The sequence below is a fragment of the Somniosus microcephalus genome, chromosome 11, assembly GCF_052327205.1.
Source record: "Somniosus microcephalus isolate GS21.2 chromosome 11, FLI_Smic_1.0, whole genome shotgun sequence".
Classification (NCBI taxonomy): Eukaryota; Metazoa; Chordata; class Chondrichthyes; order Squaliformes; family Somniosidae; genus Somniosus; species Somniosus microcephalus.
This window is the reverse complement of record NC_140997.1, coordinates 24,971,804-24,996,880: the sequence shown is the minus strand read 5'-3', so window position 1 is coordinate 24,996,880 and position 25,077 is coordinate 24,971,804. Positions and strand designations below refer to the sequence as shown.

The 25,077-nt window shown below is 48.4% G+C and overlaps 2 protein-coding genes across 5 annotated transcripts in view; one reads left to right on the top strand and one right to left on the bottom strand.

Moving 5' to 3' along the window:
- rpusd1 (RNA pseudouridine synthase domain containing 1) overlaps positions 1-7,222 on the bottom strand; it is a 36,807-nt gene extending 29,585 nt beyond the window's left edge. The window contains exon 1 of the mRNA XM_086000380.1: positions 7,104-7,222. The gene's annotated coding sequence lies outside the window, so the exon portion shown is untranslated. The remainder of the gene's footprint in view (positions 1-7,103) is intronic.
- A 15-nt stretch (positions 7,223-7,237) lies between these two features.
- chtf18 (CTF18, chromosome transmission fidelity factor 18 homolog (S. cerevisiae)) overlaps positions 7,238-25,077 on the top strand; it is a 117,350-nt gene continuing 99,510 nt past the window's right edge. For 2 of the 4 annotated variants that reach the window (XM_086000379.1, XM_086000375.1), the window contains exons 1-5: positions 7,238-7,554; positions 14,904-15,158; positions 15,881-16,046; positions 18,025-18,220; positions 21,073-21,162. In XM_086000379.1, coding sequence (XP_085856505.1) covers positions 7,455-7,554; positions 14,904-15,158; positions 15,881-16,046; positions 18,025-18,220; positions 21,073-21,162 — 807 coding nt within the window. In that variant the 5' untranslated portion in view covers positions 7,238-7,454. The remainder of the gene's footprint in view (positions 7,555-14,903; positions 15,159-15,880; positions 16,047-18,024; positions 18,221-21,072; positions 21,163-25,077) is intronic. The other 2 variants (XM_086000378.1, XM_086000377.1) reach the window with 2 other exon arrangements.

Genomic DNA, 25,077 nt, shown 5'->3' with positions numbered 1-25,077 from the left:
GATGAAAGTAATGCTGAGTATTTAACGGAACTGCGCAAGCTATCGAAACACTGCCAGTTTGGAACGGGACTAGCAGATACTTTAAGGGACAAGTTTGTGTGTGGGCTTCAAAGTGAAGGAACCCAGAAACGGCTTCTATCAGAAAAGGATCTTACGCTGGACAAGGCTTTCAGCATTGCAGTATCACACGAAGCAGCAGCACAGGGCGCTGCAGAGATACAACGGAGACCGCAAGAATATGGCACAAATGAAATGTCATACGGAACAGTGAAGTGCTATCGCTGCGGCAGAACAACACACGACCATGATGATTGCTGGTTCAAGGACAAAGTGTGCAGACAGTGTGGAAAAGTAGGACACATAGCAAGAGTCTGCAGGTCGGGAAAGAAAATCAGCAGCAAGAAATCTCCACAGGAAAAGTACAAGAAGGTACATAAGGTGACAGAGAGTAGTTCAGACGAACAGAAAAGTGATACAGACTCCGGAAGCAAGGAGCTGGGTTGTCTGAAACTACATAATGTGATCAAAACGGAGGATCACCAAACTATCTGGGTCACGCTCAAGATAGCAGGAGTCCAAGTGAAAATGGAATTGGACACAGGATCAGCCCTAACAGTCATAAACCGAAGGGACTACAAGCGGCTATTCTCACATATACCCTTGAGAGCTACAGAGATTGTCTTGAAGACGTACACGGGGCAAAAAGTCTACCCCAAAGGAAAAATAAGGGTGAACGTTATATATAACGGCAAGGAAACACCAAAAATGGACCTATATGTATTGCCAGATGGAGGACCACCACTACTAGGACATGAATGGATCCAGAAGATACAGCTAGATTGGCATTCCATACAAGGACTGACTGTAGATGCCAAAAAGGATGACGACGTCACACCTGGACGACTGTCAAAAATGCTAACTGACGCACAAGAAGTGTTCCAGCAGGGACTCGGAACACTAAAAGGCATAACAGCAACGATCAAAATAGAGGAAAATACAAGCCCAAAGTTTTTTAAGGCCAGACCGGTATCTTATGCGATCCGCCCAGCCGTCGAAGCAGAGCTGGAAGGTTTGGAACGTTCAGGAGTACTGTCCAAAGTGGACTGGAGCGAGTGGGCTACACCCATCGTTCCTGTAATGAAGAGGTCGTTGAGTAATACGCCTGGGGAACCAAAGAAGGTTCGCATCTGTGGGGACTTTAAGGTGACAGCGAACCCAGTCCTTCACACTGTACAATATCCGCTTCTGCGGATTGAAGATATTTTCGCCTCGCTATCTGGAGGGAAACGCTTCACTAAGATTGATCTGGCCCAGGCGTACCTGCAAATGGAGGTAGAAGAAGCTTCGAAACAGTACCTCACGATCAACACTCATAAAGGTCTCTACCAATACAACTGGCTGGTGTTCGGGGTAGCATCAGCTCCGGCTATTTGGCAAAGGGCAATGGAACAAGTCATAGAGTCATAGAGTAATACAGCACGGATAGAGGCCCTTCGGCCCATCGTGTCCGCGCCGGCCATCAAGCCCTGTCTAATCTAATCCCATATTCCAGCATTTGGCCCGTAGCCTTGTATGCTATGGCATTTCAAGTGCACATCCAAATGCTTCTTAAATGTTGTGAGGGTTTCTGCCTCCACAACCCTTTCAGGCAGTGAGTTCCAGACTCCAACCACCCTCTGGGTGAAAAAGTTCTTTCTCAAATCCCCTCTAAACCTCCCGCCCTTTACCTTGAATCTATGCCCCCTAGTTATCGACCCCTCTACTAAGGGAAAAAGCTCCTCAGCATCCATCCTATCTATGCCCCTCATAATTTTGTACACCTCAATCATGTCCCCCCTCAGCCTCCTCAGCTCCAAGGAAAACAAACCCAACCTGCCCAGTCTCTCTTCATAGCTGAAGCGCTCCAGCCCTGGTAACATCCTGGTGAACCTCCTCTGCACCCTCTCTAACGCGATCACATCCTTCCTGTAGTGTGGCGACCAGAACTGCACACAATATTCCAGCTGTGGCCTAACCAGTGTTTTATACAGCTCCATCATAACCTCCTTGCTCTTATATTCAATGCCTCGGCTAATGAAGGCAAGTATCCCATATGCCTTTTTTACCACCTTATCCACCCGTTCCGCCGCCTTCAGGGATCTGTGTACTTGCACACCCAGATCCCTCTGACCCTCCGTCTTGCCTAGGGTCTTTCCATTCATTGTGTATTCCTTTGCCTTGTTAGTCCCCCCAAAGTGCATCACCTCGCACTTTTCCGGGTTAAATTCCATTTGCCACTGTTCCGCCCATCTGACCAACCCATCTATATCGTCCTGCAGACTGAGGCTACCCTCCTCGCTATTTACCACCCTACCAATTTTTGTATCATCCGCGAACTTACTGATCATACCCTTTACATTCATATCCAAGTCATTAATGTAGACCACCAACAGCAAGGGACCCAGCACCGATCCCTGTGGTACCCCACTGGCCACAGGCTTCCAGTCACAAAAACAACCTTCGACCATCACCCTCTGCCTTCTGCCACTAAGCCAGTTTTGTATCCAATGTGCCAAGGCACCCTGGATTCCATGGGCTCTTACCTTCTTGACCAGTCTCCTGTGCGGGACTTTATCGAAGGCCTTACTGAAATCCATGTATACCACATCCACTGCGTTACCCTCATCCACACACCTAGTCACCCCCTCAAAAAATTCAATCAAATTAGTCAGACATGATCTTCCCTTGACAAAGCCATGTTGACTATCCCTGATTAATCCTTGCCTCTCCAAGTGGAGACACATTTTGTCCCTCAGGATTTTTTCCAATAATTTTCCTACCACTGATGTTAGGCTCACTGGCCTGTAGTTCCCCGGTTTTTCCCTACTACCCTTCTTGAATAATGGTACTACATTAGCGGTTCTCCAGTCCTCTGGCACATCCCCTGTGGCCAGAGAGGTCCTGAATATATGTGTTAGAGCCCCCGCAATCTCCTCCTTTGCCTCACACAGCAGCCTGGGATACATTTCATCCGGGCCTGGGGATTTATCCATTTTTAGGCCAGCTAAAACCGCCAATACCTCCCCCCGCTCGATGTTAATATGTTCGAGCATATCACAGTCCCCCCGCCCTATTTCTATGTCTACATCGTCCTTCTCCATAGTGAAAACAGACGCAAAAAATTCATTCAGAACCCCTCCTACATCTTCCGGCTCCACACACAGATTGCCACTTTTGTCCCTAATGGGCCCTATTTTTTCCCTAGTTATCCTCTTACCCTTAATATACTTATAAAACATCTTCGGATTTTCCTTTATTTTGCTTGCCAGTGTTATTTCATGGCCCCTCCTTGATCTCCTAATTTCTTTTTTAAGTATCCCCCTGCACTTTTTGTACTCCTCTAGGGCTTCCTCCGTCTTTAGCCTTTTGTATCTACCAAAAGCCCTCCTTTTTTTCCTAATCCATTCCCGTATATCCCCTGACATCCAAGGTTCCCTGTGGTTTTTGGAACCACCCTTGACCTTTACGGGAACATGTTGCCATTGTATGTTCTCAATCTCCCTTCTGAAAGCCTCCCATTGCTCCGATGCGGATTTTCCTACAAGTAGCTGATCCCAGTCCATTTTGGCCAGATCCTGCCTTATCCTATTAAAATCGGCCTTCCCCCAATTTAGAACCTTTATTTCCGGCCCATCCCTGTCCTTTTCCATGGCCACCTTAAATCTTACCATATTATGGTCACTATCACCAAAGTGCTCACCTACTAGCACTTTTTCCACTTGGCCGGCCACATTCCCGAGAATTAGGTCCAGTACCGCCCCCTCTCTTGTAGGACTTTCTACATGCTGGCTCAAAAAGCTCTCCTGGATGCACTTTAAGAATTCTACACCCTCTGAGCCTTTCACACTCTGACTATCCCAGTTAATATTGGGGAAGTTGAAATCCCCCATTATTATTACCCTATTATTTGCACATTTCTCTGAGATTTGCCTACATATCTGTTCCTCTATCTCCCCCTGACTGCAAGGGATTCCAGGGACCCAGTGTTATTTGGACGACATCCTGGTCACGGGCGAAAATGACAGTGATCACCTCGCCAACCTGGAGCAGGTGCTCACTAGATTGAAGGAATATGGGCTCCGAGCTAATCGCCACAAATGCGAGTTTTTCCAGAAGCAGATCTCATATTGTGGCCATGTTATTGATAAAGAGGGGTTACATAAGTCCCCTGAAAAGATTGAGGCAGTAGTCAAGGCTCCAGCACCGGAAAATGTGTCACAACTGACGTCGTTCCTCGGGCTGGTGAACTACTACCATAAGTTCTTGCCGAATTTGTCTACCGTACTACACCCACTGAACACCCTACTGCAAACGGGGGTACCATGGAAGTGGAGTGACGAATGTAAACGAGCTTTCCAGAAGAGCAAAGCATTGATCACATCAAAAGAGGTGTTGGCTCATTTCAACCCAGCACTACCAATTCGGTTGGCGTGTGATGCATTACCCTATGGCATTGGAGCGGTGCTGTCGCACAAATTCCCGGACGACTCGGGGAGGCCAGTAGCCTTTGCGTCTCGGTCACTAACCTCAGCCGAGCGTAACTACGCCCAGATTGACAGGGAGGCCCTCAGCCTAGTGTGGGGAGTGAAAAAGTTCAATCACTATCTGCACGGGCAGAAGTTCACCTTGCTGACTGACCACCAACCACTTGTCTCCATCTTTAATCCAAAGAAGGGCGTTCCGGTGATGACTGCGCAACGGCTACAAAGATGGTCCCTTTTTTTAGGGGCGCACCATTACAAAATCGAGTATAAGGGCACGAAACAGCATGGAAACACTGATGGGCTATCACGCCTGCCACTGCCTACTGCGGAGGAAGCACCAGCAGTGGATCCTGTCGAAATATTTCATTCGACTATAATTGAATGCTTGCCAGTAACTAACGCTGGTATAGAGAAGGAGACCCGAAATGACCCGAAACTGTCTCGGGTATATGATTTGACGGTGAAGGGATGGCCAGCACATGGTGACTCACTGTTGCCAGCATTCTCATCCAGAAGAGAACAGCTGTCAGTATGCCAGGGAACCTTGATGTGTGGATCCCGAGTGGTAATTCCACCCAAGTTAAGGGAGAGAGTGCTCAATGAGCTTCACGAAGGTCTTCTGGGAGGGGTGAAAATGAAAAGCCTTGCTAGGGCTTGTGTGGTGGCCGGGGATCGATCAGCAAATCGAGGACCTGACAAAGAGCTGCTCAGGATGCCAGAAGGTCCAAAATGCACCACCACATGCCCCTCTACACCCATGGGAGTGGCCCTCATCTCCATGGCAACGGTTGCATATTGATTTTGCTGGTCCATTCATAGACTCAATGTTTTTAATAGCCGTGGATGCGCACTCGAAATGGCCTGAGGTGATCAAAATGTCCTCCACCACCACGGAGAAAACTATTGCAGTCCTACGGACCATTTTTGCCAGGAACAGCTTGCCAGAGCAGATTTGCTCTGATAACGGACCACAGTTTGTGTCCGAAGAGTTTCGAAGATTTATGAAAAGGAATGGGGTAAGGCATTACACATCCGCCCCGTATCATCCAGCCACAAATGGATTGGCTGAGAGGTTCGTACAAATCTTTAAAAAAGCAGTAAAGGCCATGTGCGATGACGACATTCCACTGCAGCATAAGGTGGACAATTTCCTGTTAGCCTACAGAAATGCGACACATGCAGTCACCAACCAGGCCCCGGCCATGATGTTCTTTAACCGAAGGTTGATATCTCGCTTGGATTTGCTCAGACCAAATGTACGAAGAGATGTTGAGAGTAAGCAATTCCAGCACATCAATGAGAAGCTGACAAGGAGCTTCAATGTAGGGCAACCAGTCTTGGCCCGCGACTACCGAACAGAGAAATGGCAACCAGGAACGATATGCACACGGCAGGGGCCACTAATGTACACAGTGGACGTTGGGGAGAGCATCGTGAGACGCTATGCTGACCAGATCCTAGAGTCACAGGAACGAGTCAACCCCATGCCTCGCCCATACGTACCTGGTGATGAACCCGACGTATAGGTAGCATCTACCCCAGAAACAGTAGCATCGGAAGCTGATGAACCGACCGACGACAGGGTGCCAGAATCGCCTCCGCACCAAGAGCAAGACACTCGGGAAAGACGCTATCCAGAAAGGATCAGGAAGCCTCCCCAAAGACTGAATTTATAAATAGACTATTTTCAGCTAATGTTGCATGTTAAAAGTGTTAATTGTAATTAGTTTGATATTTAATTGTTAAATGAGTGTTATGGTACTGTTAATCTAAAAGGGGAGGAATTGTAATGTATGTACCTTTATTAAGGGGGAGAACTACTTTTTACAGCTCATTTATACTGTAGTACCGGCAGTGACCACACCTGTATATAACGTTGAGAAGTAATCTGTCCTCTTTTTTTATAAACCCCCAAAAAAAAACCCTTAAACAAATAAACCCTTCAAATAAACCCGATTAATCAAATTAAAATTTGGCCTCTTAAATCGATTACGCACTCCAGTCCCCGCGGCGCCCACCGGTCACAAAAGAGCTCGAGCTCGCCGGCGGACACCGCGTGCTCCATCTCCAGGGCCACCCGGCCGCGAACATGGCCGCGGAAGAGAGGGAGGCAATCCGGCCGGACGACCCCCTCGGCCGCCCGCTGCCTGGACCAATTAATGGCTTTCTTGGCCAGGCCCAGGAGCAGGCAAGAAGTAATCTGTACAGGTCAGTTCTCGAGTAACCCTCATTCAGTAAACACCTGTTGATCGTTCCCTGCAGTCTGTTGTCTGATTATTGAAGGACACAACATTAAGATACACGGATATAACAGTCACCCCGGGCAATGTAATTTTAATTTGATTTGATAAGTTTTACTTTAAGTTCTAGTTAATTTACAGGTAATTTGGTTTTCTGTAAAAGAGGACCACTGGCAGCCGTGCCTTCAGCTGCCTAGGCCCTAAGCTCTGGAACTCCCTCCCTAAACCTCTCCGCCTCTCTTTCCTCCTTTAACACGCTCCTTAAAACCCCTACCTCTTTAAGCATGCTTTTGGTCACTTGGCCTAATATCTCATTCTTTGTCTCGGTGTCAATGTTTACCTGATAACAACAGAAAACGCTGGAAAAACTCAACAGGCCAGGGCAGCATCGGCAGAGAGAGAAACAGGTCGAAAGCACCTTGGGACGTTTTTGCCCCGTCCCAGGCGCTGTATCAATCCAGGTTGCTGTTGTTGTTACATGTCCTCCCACTGTATCCAAACCCAGCACCAGGAAGCAACAGCCATTCCGGAACTGACATCGGTGCCGAGCCAATCGAAGCGTCACGCTGGATGATTGACAGCTCCACTGGCCATTCGGGACGCGAGGGCGGGAGTCTTTCTGATTGTGACGTCCGCGGCCACGCCCAGTGGCGGGAAGTTTGGGGGTTCGGAGAGAGACAGAGGCCGGGAGATGGAGGGCGAGGGCTACCTGTACGGGCTGGAGGATGAGTTCGAGAGTCAGTTTGCCGACGAACTGGAAGTCCTGGCCGAGATGAAGGCGCCGACCGACGGTACAGTAACAGGCTGGAGTGTCCCCGCTACCTGAGCACCGGGACCGGACCGGACCGTGCGGGGGCCGGCAAGTGGCAAATCGCAGCTTGGCTTGTCTCACAGCGCCCCATTCCGTTGGAAAATTCTCTTCACTGTCCCTGTGCAAAGCTCTGCTCGCTGCCTGTATCTCTGTGTAAACTCTGCTCCCTGCCTGTATCTCTGTGTAAACTCTGCTCCCTGCATCTCTGTATAAACTCTGCTCTCTGCCTGTATCAACTCTGCTCGCTGCCTGTATCTGTGTAAACTCTGCTCCCTGCCTGTATCTGTGTAAACTCTGCTCCCTGCCTGTATCTCTGTATAAACTCTGCTCGCTGCCTGTATAAACTCTGCTCGCTGCCTGTATCCCTGTATAAACTCTGCTCTCTGCCTGTATCTGTGTAAACTCTGCTCTCTGCCTGTATCTGTGTAAACTCTACTCCCTGCCTCTATCCCTGTATAAACTCTGCTCCCTGCCTGTATCCCTGTATAAACTCCGCTCGCTGCCTGTATCTCTGTATAAACTCTGCTCCCTGCCTGTATCTGTGTGTAAACTCTGCTCCCTGCCTGTGTCTCTGTATAAACTCTGCTCGCTGCCTATATCTCTGTATAAACTCTGCTCCCTGCCTGTATCCCTGTATAAACTCTGCTCCCTGCCTGTATCTCTATAAACTCTGCTCGCTGCCTGTATCCCTGTATAAACTCTGTTCCCTGCCTGTATCTCTGTATAAACTCTGCTCCCTGCCTGTATCCCTGAACTCTGCTCGCTGCCTGTATCCCTGTATAAACTCTGCTCCCTGCCTGTATCTCTGTGTAAACTCTGCTCCCTGCCTGTATCCCTGAAAAACTCTGCTCCCTGCCTGTATCTCTGTATAAACTCTGCTCGCTGCCTGTATCTGTATAAACTCTGCTCCCTGCCTGTATCTCTGTATAAACTCTGCTCCCTGCCTGTATCTCTGTATAAACTCTGCTCGCTGCCTGCATCTCTGTATAAACTCTGCTCCCTGCCTGTATCTCTGTATAAACTCTGCTCCCTGCCTGTATCTCTGTATAAACTCTGCTCGCTGCCTGCATCTCTGTATAAACTCTGCTCCCTGCCTGTATCTCTGTATAAACTCTGCTCCCTGCCTGTATCTCTGTATAAACTCTGCTCGCTGCCTGTATCTCTGTATAAAGCTGTGCTTGTGTTTGAGCCCCTATATAAAGATCTACCTGCTCAGATTGACTGCCATTCTAAACCTCAATGACTTTTGAAAGCAGGTTTGCTCTGTAACTGGGTGTTTGAGATTATTTTAAAGCAATGATAGAATTTTATTTACACTGAACTGATTTGCATGACTGGCAATTGTTTCTGTACCATCCATGCATTTTGGTACCGTTGCCCTCAACGATTGCAAGGATGACAGTCTGTCGTGGGTGCTCTCCCCTCATGGCTGACATTATGAATCTTTCGCACTCGAGAGTACCTGTTAATGTGACGTCTCTAGACGTAGCTATGAAATATGGTTCCGATATTTCCGGGAAGGTGTGGGCGAGGCCAAAAACGAACGAAGAATCCGGCAAGGCCGGGAACGTGGAGGTTCCGCTGATCATAGCGCCGTGGCCTCATTTGCATCTTGTAGCTCCGCCTTCCACCCGGCTGCCGGTCAAACGGACAGGCAGGAGGTCGCAGCCTGTGTCCGCGCCCCACGGGTCACGGCAATCGGGAGGTGGGGGGAGACCGGAAGCACCCCTGCTCCTCCTGGTCCAGAAGGAGTGCTGAGCAAGCCGCTTAGCTTGGGGATCCGGCAGCATCCAATCTCTCATTCCCTGCCACGTTTCCCGACCCCCGGGAAACCTGTGCAGCAGTAAATTCCAAATCGGGCTCCCGCTTGGACTGTCTGAGCCCGATTTAAATATGTTAATAAATGTCCCGCCTCTCCACGGCGGGGCACTCCGACCTCCTTCTTTGGACATTTGAAATTGATTTTATCAGTAGCGGTGGGCGTGTTGGGGTCAGGTTCTGCGATTTTCCCTTAACGCCCGGCCAGCGTTCTCAGCAAGTTGCGCAGCCGCCCAAGCTGGTCACCGGCCTTTCAGTGCAAGAAACCGCACATAGGCGGAAATTTGAATGGGCCGCGCAACCAGTTAAAGGGACCGCACACTCCAAAAAAAAAAAAAAAAAAAGTGGGAACATTGCCCCCTCCTGCCCGCCGTGGGGGGGTTAATATCAAGATCATGATGTGTCTGTCCTGTCTTGATAGAGCTGTTGATCGGTCTTGGTCTGTTCCTATCTAACACGCATAAATAAAAGCAGGAAATGATAGATTTTCCCAGTTCTGATGAAGGTCTTGCACCTGAAACATTAACCTGTCTGTTCTCTTCGCTGATCTGCTGTGTATTTCCAGCATTTTCTGGGTTTTTTTTCCACACATTTGTAGGTTTCTATTGGTTCTTAAATCGTCCTAATTTTTGCTTTAGACTCTTCCCTTCCTTTTTGTGAACATTTTTAGGGGAAAGGTAAAAGTTCCATATCTTTCTATAATAAATCCTGGTCTATTATCTGTGTGTCGGATTCGGGTCCACCAATACTGAAGCTGGAATGGATAGTCCAGTGGGTTGGGTGCTGAAGGCCGGTGAAAATTTCAATTGGATTTTGAAGGATCCCATTTCAACACCGAGCCTGCGGGGGTGGTCATTCAGCTCGTCAATTTTGTATGTCCAAAGAAGATATTTTTATTTTTGTACCCATGTGGCGAATAGCTGTATGAACTGCATAATAGGGAAGACTGCCACCCTATGACCAGGGTGGCAGCAATGCCTTCACAGATGTGTGTCCCAATGACTGGCAGCAGACCTGGCTTTTATCCTAAGTAACTGGACAAGGCAGGAGCCCATGGAAGGAGAGGGCAGCCTGCAAAAGAAGGGGTACGCAGCCCCGGGGAGGTCCCGATTTCTAATCAGTATGAAGAATTCCCGATGCCAATTGTGCAACTTCCCATCTAAACTGTTCAGTGGAAATCTTCCTGTGGTTTTATTGCTGCAAGTTTCTCGCATTCGTCCGTATCCCATTGGGAGGCGTTATCCAAATAGGAGGTGGTTAGCTTGACCACGCTGAGCATTTCCACCAGCGGCTTGTCAAGGAAAGGTCAGTTTAAAATGGTTAAGAAGCGAGCAGCTGAGCCATACTGATTCGGAGGATCCCAGCTTGAAGCCCTTGTCCGTGCTGAATTAACTTATTTCAGTCAGGATGATGGATGTTCTTGCCATGGAGGGAGTGCAGCGAAGATTCACCAGACTGATACCTGGGATGGCAGGAATGACTTATGAAGAGAGATTGGGTCGACTAGGCTTATATTCGCTAGAGTTTAGAAGAATGAGAGGGGATCTCATTGAAACTTATAAAATTCTAACAGGACTAGATGCAGGAAGGATGTTCCTGATGGTGGGGGAGTCCAGAACCAGGGGTCAGAGTCTAAGGATAAGGGTTAAGCCATTTAGGACTGAGATGAGATGGAATTTCTTCACCCAGAGAGTGGTGAACCTGTGGAATTCTCTGCCACAGAAGACAGTTGAGGCCAATGCCTAAACAAGCGGCTGTGACGTGTCTGAATGACTATCGACCTGTCGCACTCACACCCATCATAATTAAGTGTTTCGAGAGACTGGTTTTAGCCCACATCAAAGCCAGTGTTCCTGCCTCCCTTGACCAACACCAGTTTGCCTATCGGGCAAACAGATCAACGGAGGATGCAATCACAACTGCTCTACACTCGGCACTGAATCACCTAGATGGTAAGGAGACCTACATCAGAATGTTGTTTATAGACTACAGCTCAGCATTCAACACTATCGTCCCCAACAAGCTGGCCACCAAACTCCAAACTCTTGGCCTGAACACTTCCCTCTGCAACTGGACCCTGGACTTCCTAACAAACAGACCCCAGTCTGTCAAATTAGGTAACCACACCAACCCCCCCCTGACCCTGAACACGGGGGCCCCACAAGGATGTGTGCTGAGCCCCCTCCTCTACTCCCTCTTCACCCACGACTGTGTGGCTGTTAATGGTTCCAACACCATCATCAAGTTTGCAGATGACACCACGGTAGTAGGCCAGATCACCAACAACGATGAGTCAGCCTACAGGGAAGAGGTCCAGCATCTCGTGAAGTGGTGCGCCGACAACAACCTGGCCCTTAACACCAAGAAAACAAAGGAAATAATCGTGGACTTCAGGAAGTCCAAAGGCGGAAGTCACACCCCCATCCACATCAATGGGGCGGAGGTGGAAAGGGTGGCCAGCTTTAAGTTCCTCGGAGTCCACATCACGGAAGACCTCTCCTGGTCCCTCAACACCTCCTCTCTGGTGAAGAAGGCCCAGCAGCGCCTATATTTCTTGAGGAGGCTGAAGGGATGTAATCTGTCACCCCCGATCCTCTCTAACTTCTACCGCTGCACTATAGAGAGCATCCTGACAAACTGTATCACGGTATGGTACGGCAGCTGTAGCTCCCATGACCGGAAAGCCCTGCAGCGGGTAGTCAAAACTGCCCAACGCATTACCGGCACCCGGCTACCGACCATAGAACATATATATCAGAAACGCTGCCTACGGAGGGCACGGTCCATCATTAAAGACCCTACCCACCCCAGCCACAGTCTGTTCGCCCTCCTACCATCTGGAAGACGCTACAGATGCATTCGCACCCGTACAACCAGATTTAGGAACAGCTTCTTTCCCAGGGCTGTCATCCTACTGAACTCCACAAATAAACACTAAAGCCTGCACATCTGCCGATGCACTTTATTATGGTCATATTTATGCTAATATATATGTACAAATGTATGTTGAAATGTTTGTGTCCTAATCCAAATTGTACACTCTCGGGAGCCGCAAGCCTACATTTCGTTGTACTGCACTTGTGCACTAACAATGACAATAAAAGTTGATTTGATTTGATATTCAAGAAGGAGTTAGATATATTTCTTAAGGCTCAAGGGATATGGGGAGAAAGCAGGGACAGGGTACTGAGTTTGGATGATCAGCCATGATCGCATTGAATGGCGGAGCAGGCTCGAGGGGCCGAATGGCCTACTCCTGCTCCTATCTTCTATGTTTCTATGATGCTTGAATCGGCCTGAGTTAGTGAGAGGGAAACCAGTCCAGGGTATCTTATTGCTTATCGCAGTCGTGCAACCGCTGCTGGAAGTGTGTGTGTTTGTTGATGTTGGGTGAGGCCAGGACTGGGGTTGGCTATGATGGCCCCTCTGGTTAATTAAACTGCCTGCACTTCCGGGCTAAGCTCAAACGTGATTAATGGCCAGTTGTGCGAGCTGCTAACAGGTGATCAACATACTTGACGTACTTTAAAAAAAATTTGTTCACGGGATGTGGGCATCACTGGCATAGCCAGCATTTATTACCCATCCCTAATTGCCCTCGAGAAGGTGGTGGTGAGCCGCCACCTTGAACCGCTGCAGCCCATGTGGTGAAGGTATTCTCGGTGCTGTTAGGGAGGGAGTTCCAGGATATTGACCCAGGAACGACGATATATTTCCGAGTCAGGATGGTGTGTGACTTGGAGGGGAACTTGGAGGTGGCGGTGTTCCCACGCGCCTGCTGCCCTTGTCCTACGAGATGGTAGAGGTCGCAGGTTTGGGTGGTGCTGCCGAAGAACACCGAGCAACCTTGCCTGAGACGCGGGCACATGGAAGAGTTCTTGCAAAGTTATGCAGATCCTAAGTAGCTGCTAATTAAATACATTCACATTGCTCAGTTGGTGCAGGCACATGTTTTGAATGCCAAAACAGCCACTCGATCTTTCAGAAATTCTCGAGCTGGCAGGTCCGATTTTTTACCCTCCATTTAAAATGTAGTTTGCATTCAGAGGAAAATCTTCACAGCCTGACTTTGTAACACAGCAGAGAGAGGGGGATAGTGCTGCTGGCTGCTCCGCTTTTAAGCACCGGCACAAAAATGGCAACTCGAGCAGCAATCCAGGAGTTTCTGGTAATGGTTTTATTGTGAGCTGCTCAAACAACTGAAAGAAAGCAGCTGAAATAGGAGCAGGAGTTGGCCATTCGGCCCCTCGAGCCTGCTCTGCCATTCAGTAAGATCATGGCTGATCTTCTACCTCATCTCCACTTTCCTGCACTATCCCCATATTCCTCGATTCCCTTAATATTCAAAAATCTATCGCGCTCTGTCTTGAATATACTCAATGACTGAGCCTCCACCGCCCTCTGAGGTAGAGAATTCCAAAGATTCACCACCCTCCGAGTGAAGAAATTTCTCCTCATCTCAGTCTGAAATGGCCGACCCCTTATTCTGAGACTGTGACTCCTGGTTCTAGACTCCCCAGCCAGGAGAAACATCCTCCCTGCATCTACCCTGTCAAGCCCTGTAAGAATTCCACATGTTTCAATGAGGTCACCTCTCATTCCTCTGAACTCTAGAGAATATAGGCCTAGTCTACTCAATCTCTCCTCATAGGACAATCCCCCCCCCCCCCCCCGCCATCCCAGGAATCAGTCTGGTGAACCTTCGTTGCGCTCCCTCTATGGCAAGCATATCCTTTCTTAGGTAAGGAGACCAATATAGGACTCGCTTTACAAAACAATGCTGTATTTATAGTTGTGACCTGAAAAGCTTGTACTTTTGTTTAGTTTGGGGGGAAAAAAACCTGTTCGACCTAGTTTGTTCCTGCACTTTGAAAGAACCCAAGCTGAATTTTGAATGAACTTTGTTGGTATGGGTCCATGGGGCAGGTCTTACAAACCGTAAATCTCAGGCAAGCCGATAGGGTTGTTGTCTGCGGGTGGGAGATGTGTGAGCGCAGCCAAACTGAACACTTTCTAATTTCTTTATCGTCCCCTCCTATGGAGCGAGTACCTAACTTTCTCTGTGTGCCTCCACCCAATTATCTGGCGCATGTTTCCACATGGGCAATTGCTGGCATTGATCCCAGTCTCTACCCCCCCCCACCCCATGCGCACCGTGTCTATCTGCCTGCTTACTGTGCCCTGGCATTCCAAGGTGCAACTGTGTGTCCTCCCAGCATAGGTTAGACCCTCCACTCCGTCCCACACAGAAAAGAACAGTGGAACTGCCCCTCAGTCCTGCTCCACAAGACTTCCATGATCCACCAGCACCAAGTTACTGGGTGCTTAGTCCCTTCCAAATCTCAGACTAGCCTCTGATGTTCCTCCCCCTCCAATGTTTTGGTCCCTTGGATTGGTATCACCTGTCTGCCACTCTTAATGCCTTGTGCCATTGAATTTAATGCCCTTGTGCCACTGGTCTTGCTGGTTGAAGATGTTTTTGAAGGTTTTTTTTGTGTCTCTTCCCTACAGGTGACAAGTCCACCAGCACATTTAAGCAGTCCAAGTTTCGACATGGCAAACAGACTTTCGAAGAAGCCATTGCAGCAGGGGACAACGTCCTCAAGAATGGCCCAAGTAGCAAGACCCAGGCTCGGGAGCATAAAGAGCAGCAGGGCATCACGGGCAGCTCTGTTGCTAGGAAACGAGATCTTGATGCCCTCCACTTGCCCGAGGAAGAGGAATTCCCTGACCATCTGCTGCACCAGGATCAAGAGCAAGTAATGAGTACGTAAGCTTGTTACATGAAGCAAGGAACAGCAGCAGGTTCCCAATTCCATCTACAGTCACTGGTTTCTGCTCATCGAAAGAAAGATTTGCAATTATATAGCATCTTTCACGACCTCAGGACGTCCCAAAGCGCTTTACAGCCAATGAAGTTCTTTTTGAAGTGCAGTCACTGTTGTAATGTGGGAAACGCAGCAGCCAATTGCCCACAGCAAGCGCCCAAAAACAGCAATGTGATAATGACCAGAGAATCTGTTTTTGTTATGTTGATTGAGGGATAAAAAATTGACCCAGGACATCGGGGAGAACTCCCTGTTCTTTGAGTGTCAGCCTAGATTTTTGTGCTCAAGTCTCTGGAGTGGGACTTGAACCCACAACCTTCTGACTCCGAGGCGAGGGTGCTACCCACTGAGCCACGGCTGACATCAAAATCAATGTTTAATTACAGACTTGAGTGCAGGACTGGCCAGAATTAAAGTCAGTAAGTGCTGAAGTGAAAAGGTAGACTTTCCAAAATTTGTATTCCCGGCAGAGAACTTGGTGCATCAGGAGTGCAATTCAGTGGGCTTCCTAGGATGCACTGACCTCTGCCTGAACTCCTGGTGCGCGATGCTCTGCTCCAAGATGGCACGTCCCTAGCATCCACCCTGAATGTCTTACCCCAGGAACAAACTGCAGCCATTGCTTATGGGCCATTTAATATGTCGAATTGTGTTCCTCAGTGACTTCTTTAATCACACCAGCTCCCAGGCACAAGAGGCCCAGGCTGGACGCCATGAAGAGACTGGATTTTGGGTTGCAGGTCAGCTCGGGGGAGCCTCCCCCGCCAGAGGATGACATCACTCCGCCCTCGTCACCAGAGGACCTCTCCCAGAGCCGGCACCCCAGGTAGGCTGGGAATCAACACAGCGATCCCTTTACCTCGTTTTGTTGTCTCCCTTTATTTCCCCCTCCCCTCGAGATTGCAACGACAACAATCCATATTTTCCCATCTCTGCAGTTGGATTGCATCAGCCTCTGTTGTTAGTCCAGCCCATTTTGCCACATTCTTTCCATCTGTTACCACCTTTTCCAGTGAGTGACAACCCCCAAAAATTTTCCCTGTGACTCCTCAATAACGTGCTCCCTTGTATGTCATTTTGCTCCTTTTAATCCGTCTCATCGCGTCTCTTTTCCCTGTGCTAGTTCAGAGACTCGTTAATCTTTCCTCTGTTTAACCGAGCAAATTAAAACCATGCGAAATTCAGTTGGTGCTTGCGTTTAGTTTGGGGATTGCGGTCATTTGAAGTGTTTTGTACAATATACAAATATAATGCCGAGATCTATGTTCGCTTTAATTCATTCCTGGGATGTGGACGTCGCTAACGATGCCAGCATTTATTGCCCATCCCTAGTTGCCCTTGAGAAGGTGGTGGTGAGCCGCCTTCTTGAACCGCTGCAGTCTGTGTGGTGAAGGTGCTCCCGCAGTGCTGTTGGGTTTGATCCAGCAACCATGAGTTACTTTCTGAAGTGCAGTGGCTGAAACACAGGGTTGTGGCAAGCAGTGTGACGGCAATTTTCTTGTTGCAGTCTTCGGGGCCAGGTTATTAAAACTCTGGGCAGACCCCTGTCCAAGGAGGGAAGACACGGTGTCCCCTTGAAGTCATTACTCTGTGTTAATCCCTGTGCATTACATTGCCTTCTTTTAACACATTATAAACAGATGAAAAGTGAACGCTGGGAATTTGTAAACTACCTTAATTATCCGTTGTGACCATCTCGGCCCTGAATTGCCTGTCTAATTAGACCAGTGTAACCTGGGCAGGTGGGCGAGGAAAATCGGGCAGGGAGCCATTCCGCTGGCCCTGCCCCACCCGATGCCACATCCCGTGTTTTCTGCCAGAAGTGATGTCGGGCGTATAATATGTCTGGCCACACAGGGCTGGGTGTATTATAAGTGGGCTATAAATGACAGGATGATGTCGCAAGGGGCTGTTCCTGTCATTTCCAGCCCTGGTGTCCAGAGTTGCTATGCAGTGGGGGGGAGGGGGGGGGAGTGGAGCTATATTTAATTGGTTGCCTCGTGCAATCGATTACTTTGCACGTTAATTTTTCTGCCTCCTCAACTGAGACGGGCTCCGTCAGTGACCCTGACGCCTATACTGCATGCAAATTACCCCCGCCCCGGAAATTCAGGTGGACGTTCCTCCCCATTGCGACCAAATTGGTAAATTGTTCCTCTTGGGGGGAGGTAACGCTGGTACTGTTAATGGTAGTACTGTTGACAGTAGGCTCTCGAGGTATGGAAAGTGGTCCACGTTGGAGAAGCACCTAGCAGTCAGTCAACTCCACGTGTTTAGTGTTTCTTAAAGGGCTGCATTGAGACCCTTTTCTCTGCTGCCCTGTGCATAGTCTGTTTCATTCAATGAAGAGTGGAGTGGTGCACTGACTTGTGTAACACTGAGGGATCCTTCCGAGTACATGCATAATCTAGGCTGACCCCCCCCCCCCCAGTACAGTACCGAGGGAGTGCTGCATTGGTGGGGGTGCTGTCCTTTGAGATATTAAACTGAGATCCTGTTTGGATAAATGTTCAAAATCGCATTCAACGAGGAGTCGGAAGTCCTGATGTTCTAGCAAATGCCCCTTCGTCATCCAGCACGATCAAAAAAACCCAGCTTAACTGGTCACACTGCTCATTGCTGTTTACGGGACTTTGCTGACACAAAATGGCTGCCACACTTGCCCATGTTAACAACAATTACCATACTTCAGAAATGAATTAATTGTGTGAAGGGCTCTGAGGTGGTTTAACACGATGCGATACTCTATAAATGCGACTGCTGCATTATAAGTTGTACAACTCCGTCAATCCCTTATCTTTCAGCAGCCCAAAGACATCTAAAGAGGACACTCTTGACATAAGTGACATGGCCCCCATGGAAGAGACTCCCCCTCAGAAGGTGCCGAAGAGAGTTCTGAAACGACCTCCGGTTTTGGAAGAATACGTCAACGTGACGTCAGCCGATGGAACGCGGGTTTACATGGTCCTGCAAGATGAGGACATGAGGCCAGGCCTGAAGGTGAAAGCTTTGAAGCGCACATCAGCATCTCTTTGTGAAAACAAATTACATTGTTTGGGAGGATTTTTTCTTATAAAAGACTATGCGCAGTGAGTCCAGTGACATTCTAAGTTTATTCAGACTAACTGTCGAGGGTTCTGTGGTATTCATATAATCAGGAAAAAAAAACTTGCGTTTTCTCGCGATTCATTTAATTCTTTAAAATGTGTTTTTCAAAACTGTGTGGCTGTAACCACAGATAGAATGTGGAAATCCTTCTTAAATCATCTTTGGTCCAACGTGAACTGGAATTCTGACACATTCTTACCATCCTCCTGCCCCATCCACTGACTGACGGTCCAGTCCGGGTCTTGGCACAAAACAGTGTCCGTGCAGCAGGCTGCCAGGGTCCCAGTTAGATCTGCTTATTCAGCCGGTGCTTGTTCCAGAGGAGTGAGCAACCTGCTTTACTCTTGCGAACTGCTTAACAAACTATATGACATGTTCCACTCTTCACCTACACCTATTTCTCGCAGGTATACCGAGCCAGTTTAAACAAATATACATATGATTACTGTACTATAATTGCTCTGTTCTGATAAATCACTGGAAGTTATGGTTCTTTAACGTTTACGTTGGAGGCAAGGATCGAAATCCCGCAGTCCTTTCAGTAGTTTTCTTCAGGTATAATTTCCCGTTCCGCTCCTGTTACCCTGGTTTAAAGAATGTTTTGTGACCCACCCCTTCCGTGGTCGGAGTGTCTGTTTGGCTCCCATTCTTTGCAGCTCTCTGCTACATTTACAACACGCTGCAGTAAAAGACACTGAATCACTGAGGATTTTCACGCGCAGACCTTCCGTGTTGCCAACAGCGCTGGCGCAGCAGCAATTCCAGGCCACCAACTAGGCATTGCAGTGCGGAAAGGGCCGAAAGGAAGCAGAAACCGTGGGGCCGTTTTCTTTCAGGCTGGGAAGCGAAAGGGCAATGGAGACGCAGTCACCGTTGAACTCCGAAGAGCGCGAAGCTCAGCTCTGTAAACTCTTTCAGGCTGAACCTCCTTCGAATCCAGTGTTAATGGGCCTGAACTCACGGTCGGAGGCTTCCCGCGGGCGGGTGCCTCTGAACAGCAAAAAAAAAATCTACGAACCCGCCTTCTGCCTCGGGATCCACAGAGACTCGCGTTCCTGGGCGCCTCTGGGTACCCGCGGGTAGAGCCCCACATACCCCAGGGGGGCAGGCGGTTCGCAAGTGCCCCTGGGGTCACGTGGGCCGGCCCAGGGTGAAAGAAGGGAATCCCCATTCATGCTATGGGAATTCCATATGTACGCAAACCTCCATAAGCATGATTGGGGATCACATCATAAACACATTTACATACCAAATAAATAAAATAAATTACATATTTAAATTAATTAAAATACAATATAATTAAATATTTAAAACACAAGTTTAATTTTTTGAAAAATAAATTTAAATGTTTTAAAGGGGCTAAAAATAACCTTACTTTATTGTGCAGGTGTTTTAATGCTTAAATGATTGAAAAAAATGTGTTTTTATATTTATTTAAACTCTTGCGCTGGTAAAAGCAAGGCCTTATGCCTGCTTTTACCAGGCGTAAGAATTTCACGGGCATTCGCTGGGCAGAATAGCCCAACTCTCCGCCTGCGGATGCCCTCCTCCCGGGGATGCGGTGGATCTGTCAAGAAGATTCTTGACAGATCGCAAGTTCCGGGTTTCCGCCCACGCGCTTCACACGCAGAAACCCGGAACTTGCGCGGCCCCTACGGGCGCGTGCACACCTCGTACGCACCCATAGGGGGGCCGCAAAATACGGGCCTATGTTTTTTAATGTTGGAGAAGGGCTGGTGGGAGCATCGTGTTCCTGTATGATAGTAATTTAATGTGTAGGTGTAGAAACCTCTCTTCCCTCATTCGGCAAATTAACAGTATAACCTGGCGAGGGTAGAGAAGCGGGGATTGTTCGCCTTCAAGCAGAGGTCAACGGCAGATTTACTAGAGGTGTTCAAAATCATGTTGGGTCTTGGTAGTCAATGAGGAGAAACTGTTTCCACTGTCGGGAGGGTCGGTAATCGCAGAAATTCCCAGCGTAAATCTCACCGACTGTCAGCCACTTGTTAAAGAAAGGACAGTCGTATTTATAAAGTGCCTAGGGATGTCCTAAAGTACTTCAAAATCACTGAGTGATCTTTTAAGTGTTGCCATGTGGGTAAACAGCAGCCAATGAGATGGTCACTGCAGCGCTCATCCACAATATCCTCACCAATGTTGCATTCGTTCATGAGCTTTCTTCAGCTTTGTACATTTCTATAGTTACAGGCATAAGTCGTAGATATTATGTATTGACCTTGAAGCCGTAGCTCTGGGCAGCACACTCTCGCCTCGGAGTCAGAAGGTTGTGGGTTCCAGTATTGCTCCAGAGACTTGAGCACAAAAATCTAGGCTGACACTCCAGTGCAACGCTGAGGGAGTGCTGCACTGTCGGCGGTGCTGTCTTTTGGATCAGACGTTAAACCGAGGCCCCGTCTGCTCTCTCGGGTGAATGTAAAAGTTCCCACGGCACTATTTCAAAGAAGCGCAGGGGAGTTATCCCCGGTGTCCTGGCCAATATTTATCCCTCAATCAACATCACTAAAATTGATTATCTGGTCATTTTCACATTGCTGTTTGTGGGAGCTTGCTGTGCGCAAATTGGCTGCCTCGTTTCCTACATTACAACAGTGACTACATTTCAAAAAGTACTTCATTGGCTGTGAAGTGCTTTGGGACGTCCTGAGGTTGTGAAAGGTCCTAATATAAATGCAAGTCAGTCTTTCTTAATGCTGCACTCACAAGGCAATGCTTTATTTTTTTAGTTGTTGGAGACTCAGCGTTGGAACGGACCAAGGCAGCTGCACTTGTTGGGAGTGCCTTTCTCCTACCTGAAGGAACAAGTTGCTGAAGAGGTAACAGGTGGATCAATACTTTGCTAGTGTCGGAAACCTGAAGTTAGGTGGCATGCCACCGCTAACGCAGAGAGAAATGCTGGAGCAATGGCACGGGTTTAGAAGCATTTTAAGAGTAATCCTGATGGGCAGGGATAGTGATGGGGTGGAGCGTGACTTCCTGAAATAAATCCTTTGGAATCCGACACTCACTGCCTGTGGCTGCTGCGTTCTGCATTAAAAATTGAGGCACTGAGAAGGCCAGTTAATGCGCGATGCTTGAGCACGTTCCCGACTCGTTCAGCAATTGACCCGTTGCCAGATCTGGCCTGAATTGAGCAACTGACTGTGCTGATACAGGTCACCTCCTTCCTTCCTTAGTTTCTCTGACGGGGGACCTGTTTGCAGCCAGCTAAAAGTTACAGTATAACAGTGAGGAAGCTTCTATTGGAAATTTGCCTTAATGTGTGAGCAGCGCCCTTTGTTTAGTGTTGAGTGCACCCAGCCTTGCGCTACTGTCATGCACACGAGGAGAAGAGATTTCCTCTGTGCTCAGTGTGTAACGAAACATAAACCCGTGTATAGAGAGGGTTTACCATTTCACTACGCATAATTCATGACCTCTACCACCAGAAGGACAAGGGCAGCAGGCACATGGGAGCACCACCACCTGCAAGTTGCCCTCCAAGTCTCTCACCAACCTGACTTGGAAGTATATCGGCCATTCCTTCGTCGTCGCTGGGTCAAAACCCTGGAGCGAACTCCCCCACAGCACTGTGGGAGGATCTTCACCACACAGACTGCAGCGGTTCAAGAAGTCGACTCGCCACCACCTTCTCAAGGGCAATTAGGGATGGGCAATAAATGCTGGCCTTGACAGCGATGCCCACGATTTTTAAAAAAGCACAAAGGAACTCTTTCCCCATGGTTCTTACTGCCTTTGGCCCTCCATTCTGCAGGACTCGATCTGCTCAGCCGCTCCCTCGCTTCCACCTTTGACACCCTTGTCCCCGGTGAAACCATCACACTCTCCCTCCCTGGTCGTTCCCCTCTGGTACGGGGTCGCATCTTCACTTCAAGTGCAAGGCGCACAGAATCGAGCGTATCTGGTGCACAACCAGTAGAGCCATCCATCACCAGGTCTGGTTGGACCACATTTAAGCGCATTCGGGTCTCGCTCTCCTCTGCCAAAAACCACCCACTACTGCAGGATCATCTCCCTCCCCTTCCTTATCTACAGGCTGCCCCCTTGCTGACATCATCTGAAGGCCTGGGGCCAGCTCCCACATGTACACTGCTCTACCTCTCCGCCACCTGTCTAGACGGCTCCACTGCCTCTGTGTTGACAGACTGCTTGTCCGACATCCAGTCTTGGATAAGCTGCAAATTTCCTCCAGCTAAACATTGCGAAGGTATTTGTCCTTGTCCAACAGGTATGAGGTTCTTGCTGCCTGTGTGGATGAGGGAAAAGCCTGCAGGATGGATGAACAAGTTGACCATGGCACCATGGTGCAGGGGGCCATTCAAGTGGGGGGAGTGAAAGGGAATGTAGTTGTGGTAGGGGACAGTATAGCCAGAGGGAGAGATACTGTTCTCTGCAGCCGTGACCGGGAGTTACGAAAGTCCACGTAGGGACCAACGACATAGATAGAACTAGGAATGAGGTTCTGCTGAGAGAGTTTGAGGAGTTGGGGTCCAAATTAAAAAGCAGAACCTCAAAGGTAATAATCTCTGGATTGTTAGCTGAGCCACGCGACAATTGGTATAGGGACAAAGAGTGGTGTGGGAGGAAGGGGTTTCCGTTCATGGGGCACTGGTACCAGTATTGGGGAAAGAGGAAGCTGTTCCGTTGGGACGGGCTCCACTTAAACCAGGCTGGGGCCAGTGTCCTGGCGTACTGAATAACTAGGGTAGTAGACAGGGCTTTAAACTAATGAAGGGGGGTGGGAGGATTCAGGAAAGAGTAAATTTAAAAGCAGCGAGAGAAATGTCAAGGCTCTAGAGCAGAGTAGAGTTTTGGGTAAAAATAAGCCGAGTGGGTCAGGAAGGGACAGAGGGCGTAATAAGGCATCAGTGACGAAGGTGACTTCAGTAGTAGGGAAAATGCTAGAATCTATTAAGGACGTGGTAACAGGGCAATTAGCAAATAATAATAGGATTGGGCAGAGTCAACACGGATTTATGAAAGGGAAACCATGTTTGATATCAGTTAGAATTTTTTGAGCTGGTAACTAGCAGAATAGATAAGGGGGAACCAGTGGATGTGGTGTATTTGGATTTTCAGAAGGCATTCGATATGGTGCCACACAAGAGGTTATTAAAGAAAATTAGGGCTCATGGGATTGGGGGTAATATACTAGCATGGATTGAGGATTGGTTAACGGACAGAAAACAGTAGGTCATTTTCGGGTTGGCAGGCTGTAACTAGTGGGGTACTGCAAGGATCAGTGCTTGGGCCTCAGCTATTCACAATCTATAGCAATTTGGATGAGGGGACCAAATGTAATATATCCAAGTTTGCTGCTGATACAAAGCTCGATGGGAATGTAAGTTATGAGGAAAATGCAAAGCGGCTTCACGGGGATATAGACAGGCTAAGTGAGTGGACATGAACATGGCAAATGGAATATAATGTGGAGAAATGTGAAGTTATCCACTTTGGTAGGAAAAATAAGAAAAGCAGAGTATTTTTTAAATGGTGAGAGATTGGGAAATGTTGGCGTTCAGAGGGACCTGAGTGTCCTTGTACACGAATCACTGAAAGTTAATATGCAGGTACAGCAAGCTATTAGGAAAGCAAATGGTATGTTGGCCTTTATTACAAGAGGATTTGAGTATAAGAGTAAGGACGTCTTACTGCAATTATATAGGGCCCTGGTGAGACCACACCTGGAGTATTGTGTACAGTTTTGGTCTCCTTACCTAAGGAAGGATATACTTGCCATAGAGGGAGTGCAACAAAGGTTCACCAGACTGATTCCTGGGATGAGGGGATTGTCCTATGAGGAGAGATTGAGTAGACTAGGCCTATATTCTCTAGGATTTAGAAGAATGAGAGGTGATCTCATTAAAACGTACAAAATTCTTACAGGGCTTGACAGGATAGAGATGCAGGGAGGATGTTTCCTCTGGCTGGGGAGTCTAGAACCAGGGGTCAGCCATTTAAGACTGAGATGAGAAATTTCTTCACTCCGAGGGCATTGAATCTTTGGAATTTTCTACCCCAGAAGGCTGTGGAGGCTCAGTCGTTGAGTATATTCAAGACAGATCGATAGATTTTTGGATATTAAGGGAATCAAGGGAGATGAGGATAGTGCAGTAAAGTGGAGATGAGGTAGAAGATCAGCCATGATCTTATTGAATGGCGGAGCTGGCTCAAGGGGCCGAATGGCCGACTCCTGCTCCTATTTCTTATATTCTTATGACAGAAATCATCGTCTTCAGCCCTTGCCACAGATTCCATCCCCCTCCTTGAACACTGTCCCAGATTGAACCAAACTGCTCGCAGCCTTGGTGTCCTATTCAACCCTGAGCTGAGCTTCCAGCCTTAGATCCTGTCCATCACAAAGACCGACGATTTTCACCTCTGTAACATCGCCTGCTTTTGCCAGACTCGGCTGTTCCACTGCTCTCTTGGCCGGCCTCCACCTCCGTAAATTTAGAATCATAAAAATTTACGGCACAGAAGGAGGCCATTTGGCCCATCGTGTCTGCCGGCTGAAAAAGAGTATTCAGCCTAATCCCACTTTCCAGCTCTTGGTCCGTAGCCCTGTAGGTTACGGCACTTTAAGTGCATATCCAAGTACTTTTTAAATGTGATGAGGGTCTCTGCCTCTACCACCCTTTCAGGCAGTGAGTTCCAGACCCCCACCACCCTCTGGGTGGAAAGAGTTAACATAGAAGCATAGAAGATAGGAGCAGGAGTAGGCCATTCGG